Source organism: Talpa occidentalis, unplaced genomic scaffold, assembly GCF_014898055.3.
Source record: "Talpa occidentalis isolate TD23 unplaced genomic scaffold, MPIMG_talOcc4v2.1 talOcc4.9, whole genome shotgun sequence".
Taxonomy (NCBI): Eukaryota; Metazoa; Chordata; class Mammalia; order Eulipotyphla; family Talpidae; genus Talpa; species Talpa occidentalis.
The window spans coordinates 49,687,640-49,707,984 of record NW_023605305.1 but is presented as its reverse complement, the minus strand read 5'-3'; the positions used below and the strand labels follow the sequence as shown (position 1 = coordinate 49,707,984).

The window sequence follows — 20,345 nt, the reverse complement described above, 5'->3', positions numbered from 1 at the left end:
TTTAAATAACCCTTTTAATCTTTTTAAAATCATTATTCAGAGATCAAAGTTGCTTCTTAGCTTTAAGCTACACATTCAATATCTTTCACTTTAATTTGTGGCTTAAGCAACTTTTTACTTTTTTTCATAGCAAGGGATAGATTTTCCCTTCATGAAGGAATAAAATTTTCCCTTAAGGAAAACAGTATTCAATTTCAATAAACATTTACTAAGTAACTACCCTCTCAAAAGTTAAAGGCTAAAACTGAAGCAGTTAAAAAATTGGCTAAGACCTGGTTTTTAATCTGCAAAGGGCTTAAAACCTAATTACAGAGACAGAAATAGTTGGAGTTAGGGCCAAAATTTAAAGTGAAGTGCCTGTCCCTCTTCCTTTCTCGGGAACAGCTTCTGATAGCCTGTTGCTTCTCTAAGGAGCAAGCTTTGGTTATGACCCAACAGGAGAAGGACAGTTGAAAAAAATACTTCCGATAAACTGCAAAGATTCTCATTTTAGCAATAATTCTTAAGGTGGAGGGGACAAAGCAGGAGAAAGGCAGCAGTTTCAGACTGACTTGAATCCCTCTCAAGTCAGAGTCCCTCTCCCAGAATCACTGATATAGAAGCCCACAGAAAAAGCAGGCTGCAAGTCCTGCATCTCAGCGGTTTTGAGTTGGATAAGGACCAAGAACCACAAAGTCCAACAGAATTCTGTTCTCCAGGTGCAGCTCCTAATGATACCATAGTATATTATCATTTTTCAACTTGTCCTTACTTAATATTGAACAAACAGGAATATTTTATACAACAGTCCATATCAAGAGGGACTTAATTTTAGTTGATTACCTTTGTTACTCATTAAGATAAGAGTCTGTCTCTTCAGAAGACGACCTGAATCACCGCAAAGTTGAGTTGCTTAGAAAGGAGTCTGTGATAAAAACAAGTATGAATACAGTTATCTAAAGCAAATGATTTTTACTTATTAAAAACCAACCTTATGGGAATACACCCACAGTCTACTATGATTTATGCTCCCTTAAAAATCATAACATTAGCTTAACTCTATTCCATCATAAAGCACTACAGATATCTACTCTCTTTAGAAAATACCTTGTTCTCTTCTTCATTACGAAAATGAAATTCTCAATGTTACAGTCTCCTAACTCTATCTTAGTTCTTGTTTTTTATTATCTACTCTTACACTTCACATCCACTGGAAAAGGCATCTCTAAGCAGTCGTCATCTCTATCTTGACTTCCACCGTTTTTCAGAACTCACATTTATGTTTTTATGTTTAGCTGACTCACTGATCAAACTCTTTGTGATAGATGGCATTTTTTTTGAGCTTAGCTTTTTTCTTTAATTATAGGATATTTGAATGGTTATACAGCACATAACTCCTTCTAAAAATTTGTTGCAGAAAAATATTTTTAAAGAACAGGGGAAAAAAACTATTCAATTTTGCATGTCAAAATCACTGCTAAATATTTATCTTTTCTGTCATTTTCCTATGTATGTTTTTTAGCTTTTCATTTTGAAATCATTTTAGACTTACAGAAAAGTTGCAAAATAGTCCAAACTTCTTGTATACTTCTTTACCCAGTCTCTCCTGTTAACATCTTCCAATACCATGGTACAATTATTGAAATCCTCCATGTATATTTTACCAAGATTGCAGTCATACTTTTTGTTCAGTCTTTCAATTTTAATATGATAGCATAAACATTTCTATTATTTAAAAATTTTCACAAACATAATTTTGATCACAAGAAACGTCATACTGCATCAATGCATATTTTACTTTTAACTATTGGGACACTATTGAATAATAAAATTGCTTGCATTTTTTTCTATTAGTAAAAATCTTCATCAACTGAAAGTTGATGAAGATTATACTGAAGATTATGCTGACTTTTAAAAACCTCCTAATTTTATAGACAAAATGGTATCTCATTTTGTATTGCTTTTTTGGTTATTATTGAAGGTGAATGTTTTAAATACCTATTAGTCATTTTTATTTCATCTTTTGTAAGTGTTATTTGAGATCTTTGCCCACATACTTGTGGGTGCTGGGATCTATTACTTAAAAATCTTTAAATCTTTTATCTCAACAATATTAAGCTTCTGATTGAAATATTGCACATTTGTTTGAAGTTTGTTTCATTTATTTGCATTTTGATAATCCAAAACAATTTGGCTATTAAAAATAAAATATTTTATAGTAGTAGTTTATATTTGAAAGATATTTTTATAAAATTAGATATTAATTCCTTAATGCAGTGTTTCTCAAACTGAGATCCATCCATCACTAAGTATCTAAAGATATGACTGTTGGGAACGTCTGCCCCTAAAAAATTCCCATATGTTATTCAAATTTGACGAAAATGCAACAAGTACAACCAGCACAGACAAAGGTTAAAGGAGGAATTCCAACTGAAAAATGAGAAGCCTTGTCATACAAAATAAAAAAGAGTTTATTAATAAAATTGTATTGCATGAATATATGGTTTTATTTTATGCTATTTTATGATCTTATATTCATAACTGAACCATGACTAAACTGAAAACTAACTTTTTGTTTTTACAAATTGAAAATCAAAAATCCATGTCACATTTAAGGAATACCAAATTGTTCCTCGGCTACCTTCTATCTCCTGCCTCTGCCCTTACTGCTCCCTTGGCCTTGAATCTCTCCTGCTCATAACTTCTTACCCCCCATCAAGTGGAAAACTCCTGGGCCTCATTCTATCCCCTGTACCACACCATCCTTTCTCCTCATACTGTCTTAATTATTGTGTCCCATGCTAATTTTTTCTCTATGTTTGTTTTTTTTTAAGATTTATTTTTACTTATGCATACAAAAACTGGGGTGCAGGCCTGGGGTGCAGGCCAGGGGTGGGGGGAGTGAGAGGATTCACCAGAGACAGAGTGGGGACCAGAACAGGCAGATTCACTGAAATACACTGCTGAGGGGAGCAGTGGGAGAGACAGGAGAGGTCTGCTGCACCATGTTGGTCGGCTCCCTGGCTGGGCATTGAACTCAGTTGCGGTGGCTGAAGATAGCTTGATAGCACTGACTTTAACCCCTGAGCCACCAGGGAGGCCCTATGTTTATGTTTATTTTTATTTTGCATATTAAATTTGTTTTGATAGCTGCCAGGAACCAGAGAATAGGAGAACTGGAGCCCCAGCACCAAGCAAAGTTCCTCACATGAAGTAAGACCCCTGTTTATAAAATGAACTGAATTATCCATAGAAGGTAAAGGTATTTTGGGATAGTTATAAAGAACTCAGCCTGTAACAGGGTGGTCCCCAGGAAAGGGGGAGGTTCCAGGTTCCCTGCCCCACCCACGGGAGGGTGGAGCTGAGCAGGGAGAGAAGAAGCTGCAGAGGAGACTGAGGAAGGAAGCAGGATGGAGCCAGGAGACCTGCAGGAGGCGCATGGAGCCTAGAGACATGTGAAGAAACTGCGCTTGTCTTTTGGTCGTGGACTGGGTGACACAGATGTGGGTGAGACCCGTGGGGAGGTGACCATGGCAGCTTTTATCTTGATGTTGATTTTGCTCTTTTCCTTCCGGGCTTGTCTGGTTGTTTGTGACCCTTTTCTGTGGGTCCCCAATGGAAGATGCTTTAGACTTGTGGCAGGCCTTGGGGCCTTGCTCTGGGCCGATCCCATATGGATGGACTTTTACCCACAAGGTAACTTTGGGTGCTTCATTTAGAAACTAGACTCTGCCTTTCCTGTATTGTTTCCTAATTTTATTAAAGTTCCTTCCCATTAAAGTCTCATATGTTTTGTGTTGATGCAGCAGATGGCAGAACCTATTTAGAATAGGCAGGTTTGCAGGGTTTCGGCTGCCCCTCTCCCTGTCCTGTAACAAACACTCTTTACTGAATTATACTGTTATATAATACTGCAAATTCATCTACCAACTCTACAACCAATTCTGTCTCATGGGGTCCACAGTTTCACTTTGGCACTGTCAAGTGGTTTCTGTTCCATCGGAGTGACTCAAGCAGAAAAGGATGCCTTTCCTTGAATAGGTGATTAAACATCATTTACGTTTTTCTTTAGTTTTTTATATTAAAGTAGTTTCAAACTTACAGAATTGGAAGACTAGAAAATATATGAACTCTTTACCCATATTCACCAATCATTATCATTTTACCATATTTAACTTCCTTCTCTTTCTACAGACACACACATCACAAAATATTTTTACTGAAATACTTGTGATGTTTGCAGAACCATGTGCCTTTATCCCTAACAACTTCAGTACCTCCCATTTCCTAAGAACAAGGACAATCTCTTATATACCCATAGCACATTTACCAAATCCAAGACTATAACATTTATATAACATCACTATATAATATAAAGTGTACATTTTTTCTTTGCCTCCATATAAGGTTAAATAAGATTTAATCATTTATATATACATATATATGTATGTAAGCTTTTTATATGGGAATCTGTATGTAAGGTTTTATCATTTATTGGCCTTTTGGCTAAGATCAAGTGTAGTAGGTTATTTTTTTTCTCTAATCCATATGAAAAATCACACATCACATATAGTTGGCAGGTCTTGATATTCTCCTTCATCTGGAATAGTACTTCACACTTTGTTTTCATTATATGGAAATTTTTCAAAAGTACCAGAGTATTTATACTGAAGAATGTCCCTTTGGCTCTGTTTGACATTTCCACATGGCTACATTGAGGTTGTGCATTTTCTGCATAAATGCATAAATGATGTTGTGATTTTCTCAGTTAACCCCATCACTGATGATGTTAGCTTTGATGACTCAATAAGGTACTGTCAGGTAGATTTATTTTCCCATTGTAATATTACCATTTGTCACCTTGTAATTAATAGTAACCTCTTTGGAAATAGTTTGATAATCTATGTATGTCCCATTTCTATTCAAACTTTTAGCATTCATTGATTGCTCTTCGAAATCAATGCCTTCCATAATAGTTGCAGAATGGTGATTTTCTACTTCTATATTCCTTCTACATTTAGCAGGGATGATTTAATCATCCGTCTCTCTGAAAAGTCTCCTTGATTTGTATTTTCATTCCTTATAAGCATGTCCAAATTCAAGACCTTTTGAAAAGTTATTTTTAAATCTATTTTTAAATGTTATCACATTTTTCAATTTTACATTTTCAATGTTGCAAGAAGTTCAGAGCTGGCATTTCCATTTAAGCATTTTTCACTTCAGAAAACTATGTTAACTCTATAAATCTCGCTTAAGACTTCTAATTATAAGCCAAGACTAGCCCAGTCTCATTAGACTACTACCTAATCAGTCTTAGAAAGTATTTAATTCCTACCTAAGAATCTTGCTAATATATCTCTGGTTTCTACAAACTCTCATTTTAATCATGTTTCAGCAACATTCTATTCTACTAGCTCAATTTTGCAGACAGGAATCAAAATGAAATCCTTAGAGAATAGAAAGATCTAGTAATTTTTGCTAAATAATATAATTTGGATAGTAACTTCCTGAAATTTAATGATTTTTAAAGTACCTATTTTTCAGCAACCACTATATTAAGCAATTTCTTAGGCAACTTTGCTGATAAACTAAATGTTATTCAAGTTCTTTACATCTGAAGCTCTTGCTATACTCAACAGATTAAGGAGCATATGCCTCAAAGTATGTTGTCAAGCTAAGTCAAGAAGTAGAAGGAGGGCCTCCCTGGTGGCTCAAGGGGTTAAGCACTGCACTGTGAAGCAATTCATGGCCTCTGCAGCACGAGTTCGATTCCCGGCCAGCCGGGGAGAAACCCACATGGCGCAGCAGACCTCTCCTGTCTCACCCGCTGTTCTCCTCAGCAGTGTATTTCAGTCAGTCTGCCTGTTCTGGTCCCCACTCTGTCTCTGGTGAATGCTCTCACCCCCCTCATCTCTGGCCTGTACCCCAGCTCTTGTATGCATAAATAAATCTTTAAACTCAAAAAAAAAAGAAGTAGAAGGTGCTAACCACAACTATAAACTATACATAACACTTCTTAAATGTGTGAATATTGTTTACAATATCATCAAAAAGCAACTAATATTAATTATGTACAGTAAAAAATAATTTGAAAATTAGAAACTGCAGCATAGAGGATCACAGAATTTTAGAACTGGAAAGGACCTTAGTGGTCACACCCAGCACAAAGTTCTGATGAAAAAATCAAGTAGATGAAGAAATCAAGACACGGGAATATGATGTGTTTTGGCCATTGGCAATCCACATTAGTAAATAAGGATAAAGTGTTAATTAAAAATATATGATTTGATGGTGAGCTGAAGAGCTTAAGAACATTAGTGTTTCTATTAACAGCATTTCATTTTATTATGCCTTGCCTACTTCCCCATCTTCTTCATGCTTCCTCTCCCAAAAGGTATAGCTATAATTTCAGTTCCATCCTGATTCCTAGAGCAATCTTAGATATAAAGAAATATATCCAGGCCTCCCCAGTGGCGCAGCGGTTGAGGGCTGGGTTGCGAGGCTGCCCGCGGCCTCTGCAGCACCGGTTCGATCCCCGGCTGCTCCTGGGCCACCGGAGGAGGGAACCACATGGCACGCAGACCTCTCCTGCCACCCGCTGCTCCCCTCAGCAGTGTACTTCGGTCCTTCTGCCTGCTCTGCTCCCTGATCTGGCTCTGGTGAATTCTCTCACCCTCCCGCACTCCTGACTGTACCCCAGTGCTTGTATAAATAAATAAATAAATCTTTAAAAAATATATATATATCCAATTCCCTCTCACTGACATCAAATTAAACATGTTCTTTTTTCTTCTTATGACTTTATAAGCAAAGGATTTGCCCTGACTCCTTGACCAAATTCCTATCTTCAACCAACAATTGATCTGTTTGATCTGTTGCCCACCCACCCACCTCCTAGATCTTCAAATCAAGACCACCTTGGTCTTGATTTCTTGTCAGTATATCTCCATCATTATATGTTGAATTACTCCATCTCACTCTAATAACTGTTTTTTCTCATGTAGTCAACAAACATTTATGGAGTACTTCTTTGATGTCAAACATTGTATTAAGCACAGGTATAGAGAGTAGTGATTAAAAAAAAACTTAGTTTAATTCCTGACCTTAAGGAACTCACATTCCTGTAAGGGCAACAGATAGTAAGTGAATTCAAAAAGAAACAACCAGGTAACTAAAAGGTGAGAAAAAAATATATGGAGGAAATAGGGAATAATGGAGTTTAGCCAGGGAAAACCTCATTGGGAAGGTAACAGTAAAGTGGTAGATTAAAACTCAGGATATGTCTACCTTCAGATGCCCTCGGTCCAGTCAGGACTATACTGTCAAGAAACTTCTGCTTTCTAGTATATTACTTTAACTTTTTGATATTTCAGTTTTCTCATCTAAAAAACAGGAATATTCATATTTATCTCAGGTGGTTACTGTGATAATTAAATTAGGCTGAATGACATGAAGTCCTTAGCATAATTTCTAACACAAAGTAAATTCTCGATTACTGCTAGAGATTTTTATCATTGTCATCATCTTTGTTCTGTTACTTAAACTAATTCCATATGCTGCCTCTCTGTCTCTTCTCCTAGTCTATGAATATGTTTGACCCAACCTGGAGGGCTACTTTTAAATAAAGTCTCAGAACCCCTTCTCCCTGCCACAACCTGTTCTGCTGTTCTGTCATACTTCAACTGACTCCACAGCTGGCCATTTTCTGAGACATTGACAGAGGGACCTGAAAATAATATTCATTTCCCTGAGTCAGGCAAAAATATATTTCTATGGTAAAGAAGGCACACTGGCTCCAATAACTGCATGACAATTTCTTTATTAAAAGCATCCAACTCATTTTCTTCTAATTTTATACCACTTTGGTATCTCCTGTCTTTAATTTTATTTCCCAAGCTTTCTTTCCCACAGGGAATAAAATGTGCTGACAAGCTGACATGAATATTCTCCTCTTCTAGGCAGTTAATTTCCTTACAAAGACTTGTAAATAGACATTATGGTTTATAATCAGATTCTTGTAAGTTTGGTAAAAAGGAATCAATTTTCCTGGACCTGTTAACTTCTTGGTGACCACATAATTCACTTTCTGAACCAGAAAGTTATGTCATACTCTGGACCATGATGATCACTTAGGAAAAACACATGACATATAGTCTATGACATGGTTCAAACAACCATTCACACTTAACAATCAATATTTCATAAGATAATTGTGAAGGTGAAATGAGTTAATATACATTATAGTGCCTGGAATGTACTAAATTCGATAAACATTGGCTTTTTTTTCAGCCACATGCACTCAACAGGAGAAAAATTTATGTTTGAATCATTTCCACATGAACTAAAGTGATCCTAGATTTTGTCCTCAGTCTATTCCAATAGGTCTCTAACCCTCCCTCTTCCAAAAGGTTTCTTCTTATTTGTGTGGCTACATTTTGCCACTGACTAACTTTAAGAAGATTTATCAGTCAGTAATGCTTAGGTAAAGGATTAATGCAAGTAAAAATGGTATCTGAGAATAACCTGAGGAATATAATAAATAATTTTGAGGAATAATTGACATTCTATAATTGTGGATAATACATTTAATCTTTAGTGAATTGTGCCTCATTAAACTGTAACTATGCCTCCCCACTATGTCTTAATATCTCTCAGTGTTCCTTGCATCTCTAAGATCTGTAAGCTGCATTCACTACCAAATCTTCAGCACTTTGCAGAAAATAGGTGTCATTGACATTTATGCTAAATGAATGGGTGGATGTAATTTAAGAATATATTTTACTCACAAATCTCAGAAATAAGCCCAATTTTTACAATAAAGAAAATAGAAATTATAAGTTGCTTATGCATAAAAGTTCTTAATTAAAGAGGCATGATTGATGAAAAATTCATTGATAGTAAAGAAGATACTCTCACTTAGGCTTCCTGTTAGCCAACCTCAAACCAATACACTACATGGTTGATGAGTAGTTTGACTGATGTAACAATAAATAAATACTTGATGCATAAAAATTATACCCTGCTAACTTTTTTAAATGGTGAGTTTTCTGGTCAGGTTTTCCTTAAGGCTTTTCTTCCTGAACAACAGTTTGAAAATTAACTTACTAAGCCCAATACTAGAAAAATAGGAACTTGCAGAAAAAAAGTTGTATTGCCTTTTCTAGTAAACTTCACATTTCCAGAAAAAGTAGGTATACACTATATTTTGGTTTTGTTTCTTCTTTTAAAAAAAATTTTTTTTAAATATTTTATTTACATATTTTTTACATCATTGCTCATTTTTAAACAAGGTTTGCTCCCCTGCTTCCCCTAGGGGTAGTCCCCATAGAATTTCCTTCCCCAGTGCACCCATGCACCATCACCACAGTCCCCTGGGCTCCTCCCTCCCTCCCTCTGATCCCTCTCCCTCCTCCCCTGCAGGATGTCTCCGATTTATAATTGCCTGTTTTTGTATTGTTTTATCACTTTATCCTAAATATAAATTATTTATATTTTCTATACTTGTTTCACGCTATTCAATTTAGTTCAGTTTAACAAATATTTGACTACCTGCTGGGAGTCAGCCCCTACACCAGGTTCTTAAGAGTCATAGATTAATAAGACATATTTTCTAACTCTAATAAAGTTCATAACTTAATGAGCACATTGTTTTTGGCTTTCCAAAGACTATACCCTCAATTTCATTTCATTTCTTTTTTTTTTATAGAGGCATGTTTATTTATTTGTTTGTTTGTTTGTTTGTTTTTGTTTATACATGCACTGGGTACAGTCAGAAGCACGGGAGGGTGAGAGAATTCAGCAGAGCCAGAGTGGGGAGCAGAGCAGGCAGAAGGACCGAAGTACACTGCTGAGGGGAGCAGCGGGCGGCAGGCGAGGTCTGCGCGCCATGTGGGACCCTCCTCTGGTGGCCAGGGAGCAGCCGGGATCGAACCGGCGTCGCAGAGGCCACGGGCAGCTTCACAACCCAGCGCTCAACCACTGCGCCACCGGGGAGGCCCCCCTCAATTTCATTTCAATCAGAATTGCTCTATTTTACTAGTTGCATTATTAGGTGCTTTAATATATATGATATATTACTGCCTTAAGATGTTTGAAAAATCAGTGATCTGCAGGAAGCAACAGACATTTAAATAATTACAATACAGTGTTCTCTATAGGTAATAATTTTATTTATTGCACATGAGTAGCCCATAATATAGAGCTTAGGGAGCCAAAAGAATGTTATTTAGGGAACAAGAGTTTGGGAAGATGAAGCAAAGCAAGGAAGAAAGAAGCTTTTAAAAAAATTCTTTATGGTGTTGACTGGACACCCAAATAGCTGGCTGTATGCTTATTAGGATACCCTGATAACCTCCCAAGGAAAGAAAGCAGGAAGCATTTACCCATAACTGTTATTCTTGTCAAGGCTGTTTTTCTAGGGCATTAACCCTCCCTTCTCTCCTAGGCTGCACATGATTTGAGTGTTGAGCAAAACCTCAGTTCAGCATGGTATCCTGTGTTACCCATCAACTAGAGAATCCACGATAAGTACATGGTGGTGGGAGACACAAGAGGTAAACAGCAGAGGCCTGAAGCAGGGCAGTGTCAGGTTTATCTGCATGAAGATGGGCAGCATCTTCACAGAAATGATCACTGCAGTTATAGTTGTTAAGGTACAGAAAGTACAAGGAGCATCTGGTACAGATATACATCAGGGACAGAAACAGAACAGAGAAAGTGATTAATTCTGCCTGGAGGGTGAGGAGTAGGGGAAAGTTTCATAGACATGTAATTCTTCAAAAAAAGTCTTAAAATGAAAAAATAGAGGACTGGTATTCCAGACAAAGCCTTAGAGCAACCATAACAATATTAACAATATTAAAAATGGTATAGCTAAGAAGGCAATGGAGGGGCCTCCCCGGTGGCGCAGCAGTTGAGCGCTGGGTTGCGAAGCCGCCCGCAGCTTCTGCAGCGCCGGTTCGATCCCTGGTTGCTCCCCAGCCACCGGAGGAGGGTCCCACATGGCGCACAGACCTCTCCTGCCGCCCGCTGCTCCCCTCAGCAGTGTACTTCGGTCCTTCTGCCTGTTCTGCTCCCTGATCTGGCTCTGGTGAATTCTCTCACCCTCCCGCGCTTCTGACTGTACCCAGTGCTTGTATAAATAAATAAATAAATCTTTAAAAAAAAAAAAAAAAAAAAAGAAGCCAATGGAGGAAATAAAATGGAACACACACATACACAAAATATTTAATCAACTCAAAAAAAGTCAAGAAAAGAGCAAAAGAGACAATTAAATAAATAAATAAATAAATGGACAAATCGATGTAGTATGATTGAACTTCACAATTATGCCAGGTAAAAGAAACAAGAACCAAAAGAGCACATACTGAATAATTTAATCTACATGAAAGTTTAGGTCACACAAAATTACCTTATATTCATAAAACTCAGGTCAGTGGTTGCCTGGATCAAAGGGTCAGTGCAAGAGACTAAGTCAGTCTGAAGCTGTCAAAAGATACCCAGGTAGGGCCTCCCCGGTGGTGCAGCGGTTGAGCGCTGGGTTGCGAAGTTGCCCGCAGCCTCTGCAGCACTGGTTTGATCCCCGGCCACTGGTGAGGGTCCCACATGGTGTGCAGACCTCTCCTGCCTCCCGCTGCTCCCCTCAGCAGTGTATTTCGTCAGTCTGCCTGTTCCTGGTCCGTTCACCGCTCTGGCTCTGGTGAATTCTCTCACCCACCCACGCTTCTGACTGTAGCCAGTGCTTGTATAAATAAATAAATAAATAAATCTTAAAAAAAAAAAAGATACCCAGATAAAGTCTTCAGGGAGATGGTAATGCTCTTGGTTTAATGGTTATGCAAGTCTATACTTTTTTCAAAGTCATTGATCTGTAAGCAAAGTGTGTGTTTTATTGTATATAAATTTCATCTAAACAAAGGAGGTTTTATAAAAAAAGAACAGTAAACATCTCTCAAGTCTCTGACTTAAAGGAATCAGTAAGTGGTAATGATAAAGATAGTATAGGAGGAAGCTAGAGCTTTTGCCCTCATACTAATAGGGTTGTTTTCATGGAGTAACAATTTAAAGCTATGTACTATGTTAGAGGCTAGAAGAGCAGAGATAAGACAGTTTCCCAATCCTGATAGGAAAGAATACAATCTAGTGGGGACTCATAAAAACAACTTACTCTAGGGGCCTCCCTGGTAGTGCAAAAGGTTAAATCTCAGCATTATTAAGCTATCACCAGCCACTGCAGCAGAATTCAATCTCTCAAATTCAATCTCTCACCAGGGAGCTACCCACATGGTGCAGCAGACCTCTCCTGTCTCGCCCGCTGCTCCCCTCAGCAATGTATTTCAATAGATCTGCCTGTTCTGCTTCCCACTCTGTTTCTGGCGAATCTTCTCACGCCCACCCCACACCTTTGGCCTACACCCCACTTCTTGTATGCATAACTATATAAAAATAAATCTTAAAAAAAAAAAACTGAAGTCTAATAGACTATGAAAAAAACTCCATTAAAGTTATGAATAGGGAGTGGTGGGTGAGTGGTGACCAAGGTATGGAAATAACCAAAAATACTAAAAATTCCCCCATCAAAAAGTGAAAACAAATGTTTATATATCCATACAATATATTATTCAACATAAAAAAGAAACAAACAGGCCAAATCATGGATGAATCTCAAAATAATTAAAATTATGTTGAAAGAAGCCAGACTCATCCCCCTTGAAAAAAGAATGCATACGTATGATTTCATTTATACATTCAACTTCTGAATGTCACATATCTAGAAAGTTCTGTGGCATTTTGTCAGAGTAATTTTCACATTCTACAAGTGTTTTCTGTGTGTGAAGATACAAGATAAGCTGAATATCATCACTAGGAAAATGAGCTTTTTAAACCATAAAAGAAAAAGAACATGACTCATATTTAGAAGGCTTAAATGTTTCTATAATGACTGAAATCCAAACAGCCCTCTATTCACTTCCAGTTAGAAGCTCAGGCCCATACATATTGCACATTTATCATCTATACAGTGTGTGCCCAGTACTTTGTTCAATTGGAATGAAGTTGATTCATTTGCTCAAGAATTCAGTGGGTATGAAATTTTTTTCAAGTATTAAATATGAGTATTAACTATTATTTACACATATGCTAACATACAATATTTGGTCAGTGAACCAAATATTAAGAGTTTACATTTTCAGTCTAAATTATTGAAACTATGTATCTGAGAATGTGTGAATCTAATCCCCTAAATTTTTTGCAGTGTTATAAACCAATGTTACCTCAAAAAGAAAAAAAGCAAAGAAACCCCTTTAAGAAAATAAATTATAGAACTGTGTGTGAAATTAAAACAATAAAAATAAATTAATGAAGCTTCATTATATTTTAGCCCACTCCAAAAGCACATGGCTACATTCAGCGGCCATCTATTAAGCAGCTACTATGAGCCATGCATTGAGCTAGGTTCAGAAATGAAATAAAGCAGTTCCTCCCCTCCAAAATATGTTCACAATCTAATGATGACAATTTGATATGTGCTATCATTACAAAGCAATACACCCTTCTATTTCTGATTTCTGTTTCTTTCATATTTTTCATTTTATTCCTTCTTTAGCAGTAACTGCAAGATAGCTGAGCAAGATGCTCAATAATAGCAAGTGCAATGTATAGTTTACGCCTCAGAAATTTTAGAAACATACTATCTAAAATTTTATCACTAGACAAAATGTAACACAAATTTTCAAATTACTTTGGCAAAGATCAACTGTTTTGGTTATGTAACACATCAGTTATTTTCTGTTGGAGATTTCAGACTACTGCCTAGACACTTAGCACAGATATTGCATTGAACTAAAACCAATAGAAATGGGTATTAAAGACAAGCATAGTTTATTGCCCTTTATGAAAGGTTTAAAAGCATGGTAATTGCCAACGTCTTACTCAGATTTTTTTTTTTTTTTAAAGATTTATTTTATTTACACAAGAGCCTGAGTACAGTCCAGATGCATGGGAGGGTGAGAGGATTCACCAGAGACAGAGAGGGGAACAGAACAGGCAGACTGATGAAATACACTGCTGAGGGGAGCAGCGGGCCATTTCAGGAGAGGTCTGCTTGCCATGTGGGTTGCTCTGAGGCCAGCGGGGATCCAGCCGGCACTGCTGAGGCTGCAGCACAGCTTCCCAGCGCTGTGTCACCAGTGAGGCCCCCAGATTTCTAATTATACTTTAGATGTATGTTTTCAGTGACCAAAACCAAAAGCAGGTTGATAATAAATTATATACGCAATTCTATTTACACCTGACGTACAGGATTTAAAAATCACCTCTGATTATGACTATTTCACTCCAAACTTTGATACATCTGTCCATAAGGCTAATTTGCCACTCTGCCAGCAAACAAGATGTCAGTCTCTATTTCCATGGGCCACTTTTATCTGAAATGCTGTCTCTGCATGATCCAAATTTACCACAATTGTAATCTGATGCTTGCAACATGTGAAAAGGGGAGAAATCAATTATGTGTAATTAGACATGGAGTCTCACAGCATACTCTCAATTTATTATTAGTAAATCTCTTGACAGTAGAAAAGGCAAGAATAAAAATATATTTACTAGAGTGAAGCTGTGTTTGAATAATTTGTTCAAACTGTTCTTACCTTAAAAAAAACAAAATTGCTTCTAACTTCTTAATTATTTCCTCAATAATATTTAATGCAAGTTGGAACTCGACATACATTTGTCCTTTTTTTTTTTTTTTGGTCTTTCTTCTCCTAGGAAAATGTAAATACTGTGAGAACAGTGAGTTTGGTATTTTTCACTACTTTACCTCTAGCACCTATAATATCCCATACTTTAGAGGATCAATATTTCAACATTTTAGATAATCAATACATATTTTATAAATTAACATTTTGGATGTATTGGAGGAGTCCTATGATTCTTGACTAAATAGAATTAAAAATTGAAAATAGAATGTTAAAAATTGAAAATAGAATGTTTTTATTTTTTTTTTTCCTCAAAACATTTATATGGAACTTTTTTTTTTTTAATAATAAATTTTATTTTTATATTCCCCCATACAATTGCAAACGCCCCATTCTGACCCCAATCCTTCCCCTCCCGCCCCCCACCCCCCAAAAAGTGTCTCTGGTTCATAGTTTTTTGTTGATTTTGATTTTCACTTTCTTATATTCATTTTCCTGGTCCCTTATTTAAGTTTTCTAGATTCCTGCTATGAGTGAGACCATCCGGTATTTTTCTTTTTCTTTTTGGCTTATTTCGCTGAGCATGATCCCTTCCAGCGCCATCCATGTTGCTGCAAATTGCATGTGTTTATCTTTTTTGAATGCTGAGTAATATTCCATGGTATATATGTACCACATCTTCTTGATCCAGTCATCTAGTTTTGGGCATTTGGGTTGTTTCCAAAGCTTAGCTATTGTAAACAGTGCTGCTATAAACATAGGGGTGCAGGTGTTCTTTGGAATTGATGTTTCTGTGTCCTTTGGGTAAATACCTAGGAGTGGAATTGCTGGATCATATGGAAGCTCTATGTTTAGTAGGTCCAGAAATCTCCACACAGCTCTCCATAGTGGTTGGACCAGTTTGCACTCCCACCAACAGTGCAGAAGAGTTCCTTTTTCTCCACACCCTCGCCAACATTTGTTGTTGCTAGTTTTTTTAATATGTGCCATTCTCACTGGTGTGAGATGGTATTGTTATAGAGCAACCCCGATATTAAACGGGTTCCTGGCTGTGGGTCCTCACCCGCGCGCTTTAAAGGGACTTATGAATACTCTACTACAGACACACGCAAAAGGGTTAATAAAAGGTTTATTTACAAGAGAAAAAGAAATAAGGAAAATGTACAACTCAGGGAGAAAATAGGGAAATAAAGTCTTTAATGCGTCCTACCCGATCCGACGACCTGGAAACCCCAAAGTCACTCTCAGAGCTAGACGGACGCCGCAAGCTGGCCGAGGGCCCCAAAATGGAGAGCCCCCCAAAGCCCACGTGTCTGCCTTTTGTATCCACCTGGCTGCTTAACCCCACCCTCAGGTCCCAGCCACCTTCCCTTTGGTGGTGATGGGATTTGGAGTTCCCAGTGTCTTTGGCTTTGACCTGGGGTGGGGGTGGAGTCCACAAAGCCTGTATGGAATTTGCTTTGGGACTGCCTTTTCCCCCTAACAGTATCTCATGGTAGTTTTGATTTGCATTTCCCTAATTACAAGTGATGTTGAACATTTTTTCATATGTCTGTTGGCCATTTGCATTTCCTCTTCAGAGAAGTTTCTTTTTAGCTCTTCTGCCCATTTTTTGACTGGATTATTTTCTTTGTTGTTGCTGAGTTTTTAAATGCCAACTTTCATACCACAGAATCCTTTCAATTTCTTTATGATCCTGTCTCCACTATATGCATAGTAAGATTTCACATTTTTGATAAAAACAGTGAAAAGAAGTGTTTAAAGTTATCATTTACTATCACACTGGTAATTTTATATTTATTGATGATTCTTGTTGTAATTTACCATAAAGTGATGGCTATCCTCTGATTCATGTTACAAGAAAGGAAATGAGAATATTTTATTTGAAGATACAGCCTCCTTCCTATCAAGTCATATTAATATACTTTTATTATAACAAACACATTTTCAGATCTTTCAATAGCATTTTGATAAATACCCTACCTCTAGTCATATGAGACTGTAATATTTCCCATATTTTATTATTCATATCTTCTTTTTCCTTTGCCCCTATCCCATTATCACCCCAATAGAATTCTTATTTCAATTATTAAAACATTTTTAGAAACACATCAAAAAATCCAATGAAACAAGGACAGTTTGTTCAATAAATGGTGCTGGGAAAACTGGACTGCTACAGGCAAAAGAATGAAACCAGACTATTACCTAGGACCATGCACAAAAAAACAACTAAAAATGGATGGAAAAAATTGGACATAAAAGACCTGAAATCATAAAATACACTGAATAAAATAAAAAAGTGAAGGAAAAGATGAACAACTGGGACTACATCAAACTGAAAGCTTCTGTATAGCAAAAGAGATATTAACCAAACAAAGAGTCACCCTACTGACTGGGAGAAAATTTTTACACACAATACTACTGATAAGGGACTGATAACAAAGATCTACAAAGCTCTGAGAGCTCACACTACTCAACAAAAACAAACAATCCAGTCAAAAAATGGGCAGAAGAGCTAAAAAGATACTTCTCCAAACAGGAACTGCAAATGACCAACAGGTATATCAAAAGATGTTGAACATCCCATAATCAGGGAAAGGCAAATCAAAATCACAATGAGATGCCACCTTACATCAGTGAGAATGGTTCATATTAAAAAACAAAACAAAACAGGAAACGTTGGTGAGGATGTAGAGAAAAAGGAACTCTCCTACACTACCTGTGGGACTGCAAACTGGTCCAACCACTATGGTAAGCTGTGTGAAGATTACTAAAACTACTGAAGATAGGGGCCTCCCTGGTGGCGCAGCAGTTGAGCGCTGGGTTGCGAAGCTGCCGGCAGCCTCTGCGGTGCCAGTTCGATCCCCGGCTGCTCCCCGGCCACCGGAGGAGGGTCCCACATGGCGCGCAGACCTCTCCTGCCGCCCGCTGCTCCCCTCAGCAGTGTACTTCGGTCCTTCTGCCTGTTCTGCTCCCTGATCTGGCTCTGGTGAATTCTCTCACCCTCCCGCGCTTCTGACTGTACCCAGTGCATGTATAAAAACAAAAACAAACAAACAAACAAACAAACAAAAATAATAAAAAAAAAAAACTACTGAAAATAGAACTTCCATATGATCCAGCAATTTCACTCCTAGGAATCTACCCAAAAGACACAAAAACATTAATTCAAAAGGGTACCTGTGCCCCTATGTTTATTGCAGCACTATTTACAATAGGTAAGCTATGGGAACAACCCAAATGCCCAAAAGTAGATGACTGTATCAAGAAGATGTGGTATATATACACAATGGAATATTATTCAAATATCAAAAAAGATAAACTCATGCCATTCGCAGCAACATGAATGGAGCTGGAAGGGATTATGCTCAGTGAAATAAGCCAGAAGGAAAGGAAAAATATTTGATGGTTTCACTTATAGGAGGAACGTATGTTATAGGGCAGCCCTGATACAGCTTGGAAACCACGTTGGGCACCAGCTGTTATAGGGCAGCCCCAATATTGAACAGTTTGCCTAGCTGTGGGTCCTCACCCGCGCGCTTAAAAGGGACTTAATATTCCATTACAGGCATACACAAAAGGTTAATAAAAGGTTTATTTACAAGGGAAAAGGAAATAAGGAAAATGTACAACTCAGGGAGAAAATAGGGAAATAAAGTCTTTAATGCGTCCTACCCGATCCGACGACCTGGAAACCCAAAGGAACTCTCAGAGCTGGCCGGACTCTGCGAGCTGGCAGAGAGCCAGAATGGGGGAACCCCTCCAAAGCCCAGGTGTCTGCCTTATATCAACCTGGCTGCTTAACCCCACCCTCAGGTCCCAGCCACCTTCCCTTTGGTAGTGATGGGATTTGGAGTTTCTAGTGTCTTTGGCTTTGGCCTGGGGTGGGGGTGGAGTCCACAAAGCCTGTATGGAATTAGCTTTAGGACATCCTTTTCCCCCAACACATAGGGGAAGGTACAACAAAAAGGGGTAATAAAGGGCTTATATACAAAAAGGGTAAATGAGGAAATGAATAACTCAGAGAGAGAGAGAGAGAGAGAGAGAGAGAGAGAGAGAGAGAGAGAATTGGTGAATTTGTCCTACCATTTCCGCTGAGCTGAAACCCCAATAGCATGCTGAAAGCTGGCAAAAAAGCAAGTGACCCCCACGGTCCACATGTCTGGTTATATACCAAGCCTGGCTGCTTAACTATCCCCCCTCAGATCCCAGCAATCTTCCCTGCAGCGGTGATGACGTTATGGAATTTGCAGTCCTTGGTGTCTTGGATCACTTTGGTCTTGGGTGGGGGTGGGGTCCATAAAATCTGTTTGTGGAGTTTGTTCAGGACATCCATTCCCCCTAACATATCCTCCTACAGTCTATTTCTCTATCAAATGAGTGACACTGACGGAGGACCAGAATAGGGGGAGAAAAAAAAAAAACTGAAAAGGAGGTATGCCACAAGACCAGAAACCTGGCTCACAAGGAGGTGGGGGTAGAAGAGATTAGCATAGCCATTGACACAGCTGTGAAAACCAAGATCCTTCACAGTTATGGAAACTAAGATCCTTAGGCGCAGATGGCCCAGTTGGGGAAACCAGTATCCTTAGGTGCAGACTAGTATCCTTAGGCACTGAAGCCTAGATTACAAAGCATCACATCCAAGCAGATATCCAAGGGTGCATCCAAGAGTAAAGATATGCAGATTGAGCCCATTGTAGAATCTCTGGTCCCTTTCAAATTCTATATAGTTCTCCAAAATTAGCCACCAACTGACAGCTCACAAGGAGTGACCTCTCCCAAACATAAGAAGACTGGGGCCTCCCCTGGTGGCGCAGTGGTTGAGCACTGGGTTGCCAGGCTGCGCGCAGCCTCTACAGCGCAGGTTCGATCCCCACGTGGTGCACAGACCTCTCCTGCCGCCTGTTGCTCCCCTCAGCAGTGTATTTCGTCAGTCTTCCTGTTCCGCTTCCTGCTCTGGCTCTGGTGAATTCTGTCACCCTCCCACGCTTCTGACTGTACCCAGTGCTTGTATAAATAAATAAATAAATATTTTAAAAAATGAAGAAGGGCCTCCCCGGTGGCGCAGCGGTTGAGCGCTGGGTTGCGAAGCTGCCCGCAGCCTCTGCAGCATTGGTTCGATCCCCGGATGCTCCCCGGATGCTCCCCGGCCACCAGAGGAGGGTCCCACATGGCGCACAGACCTCTCCTGCCGCCCGCTGCTCCCCTCAGCAGCGTACTTCGGTCCTTCTGCCTGTTCTGCAACCTGCTCTGGCTCTGATGAATTCTCTCACCCTCCAGCGCTTTTGACTGTACCCAGTGCTTGTATAAATAAATAAATAAATCTTTTTAAAAAAATGAAGAAGAAGAAGACGGTATCAGGTCAGTCTCTGTTTGGGACAGCTCTGCCCACCTGTGACTCTGCAGGTGCTTCTTTTCACCAACTCTCCTCTACAGGGCAGCAGCCTTCCTGCCGGCCCATGACCTGTACCATGCCTGGACTTCCCTTCACTGACCTCCCTCAGTGGAGGCCACTCTCTTCAAGGCCGCCTGCCTGCAACCATGCAGGCCTCTTAGCAGCTCTTCCTGCCTGCTTGTGTCTATACAAGTGTACTTTACTCTTCTGTCCCTTTTCCTGATAAACCTGCCCTTTAAATAAAAGTACCATCTCTGTCTCGTGGAGAAACTCGC

The 20,345-nt window shown here is 38.7% G+C and overlaps 1 protein-coding gene across 8 annotated transcripts in view; it reads right to left on the bottom strand.

Annotated features, from left to right (window-relative positions):
- The window catches only part of SLC44A5 (solute carrier family 44 member 5), a 318,856-nt gene that overhangs the window by 256,442 nt on the left and 42,069 nt on the right, over positions 1 to 20,345 (bottom strand). For 5 of the 8 annotated variants that reach the window (XM_054690901.1, XM_054690897.1, XM_054690896.1 and 2 more), the window contains one exon: positions 823 to 904. The exons of 2 other annotated variants lie outside the window; for them this stretch is intronic. In XM_054690901.1, the coding sequence (XP_054546876.1) occupies positions 823 to 835 (13 nt within the window). In that variant the 5' untranslated portion in view covers positions 836 to 904. Of the gene's footprint in view, positions 1 to 822; positions 905 to 14,624; positions 14,715 to 20,345 lie in introns of those variants that run through there. One more of the 8 variants, XM_054690898.1, reaches the window with a different exon arrangement.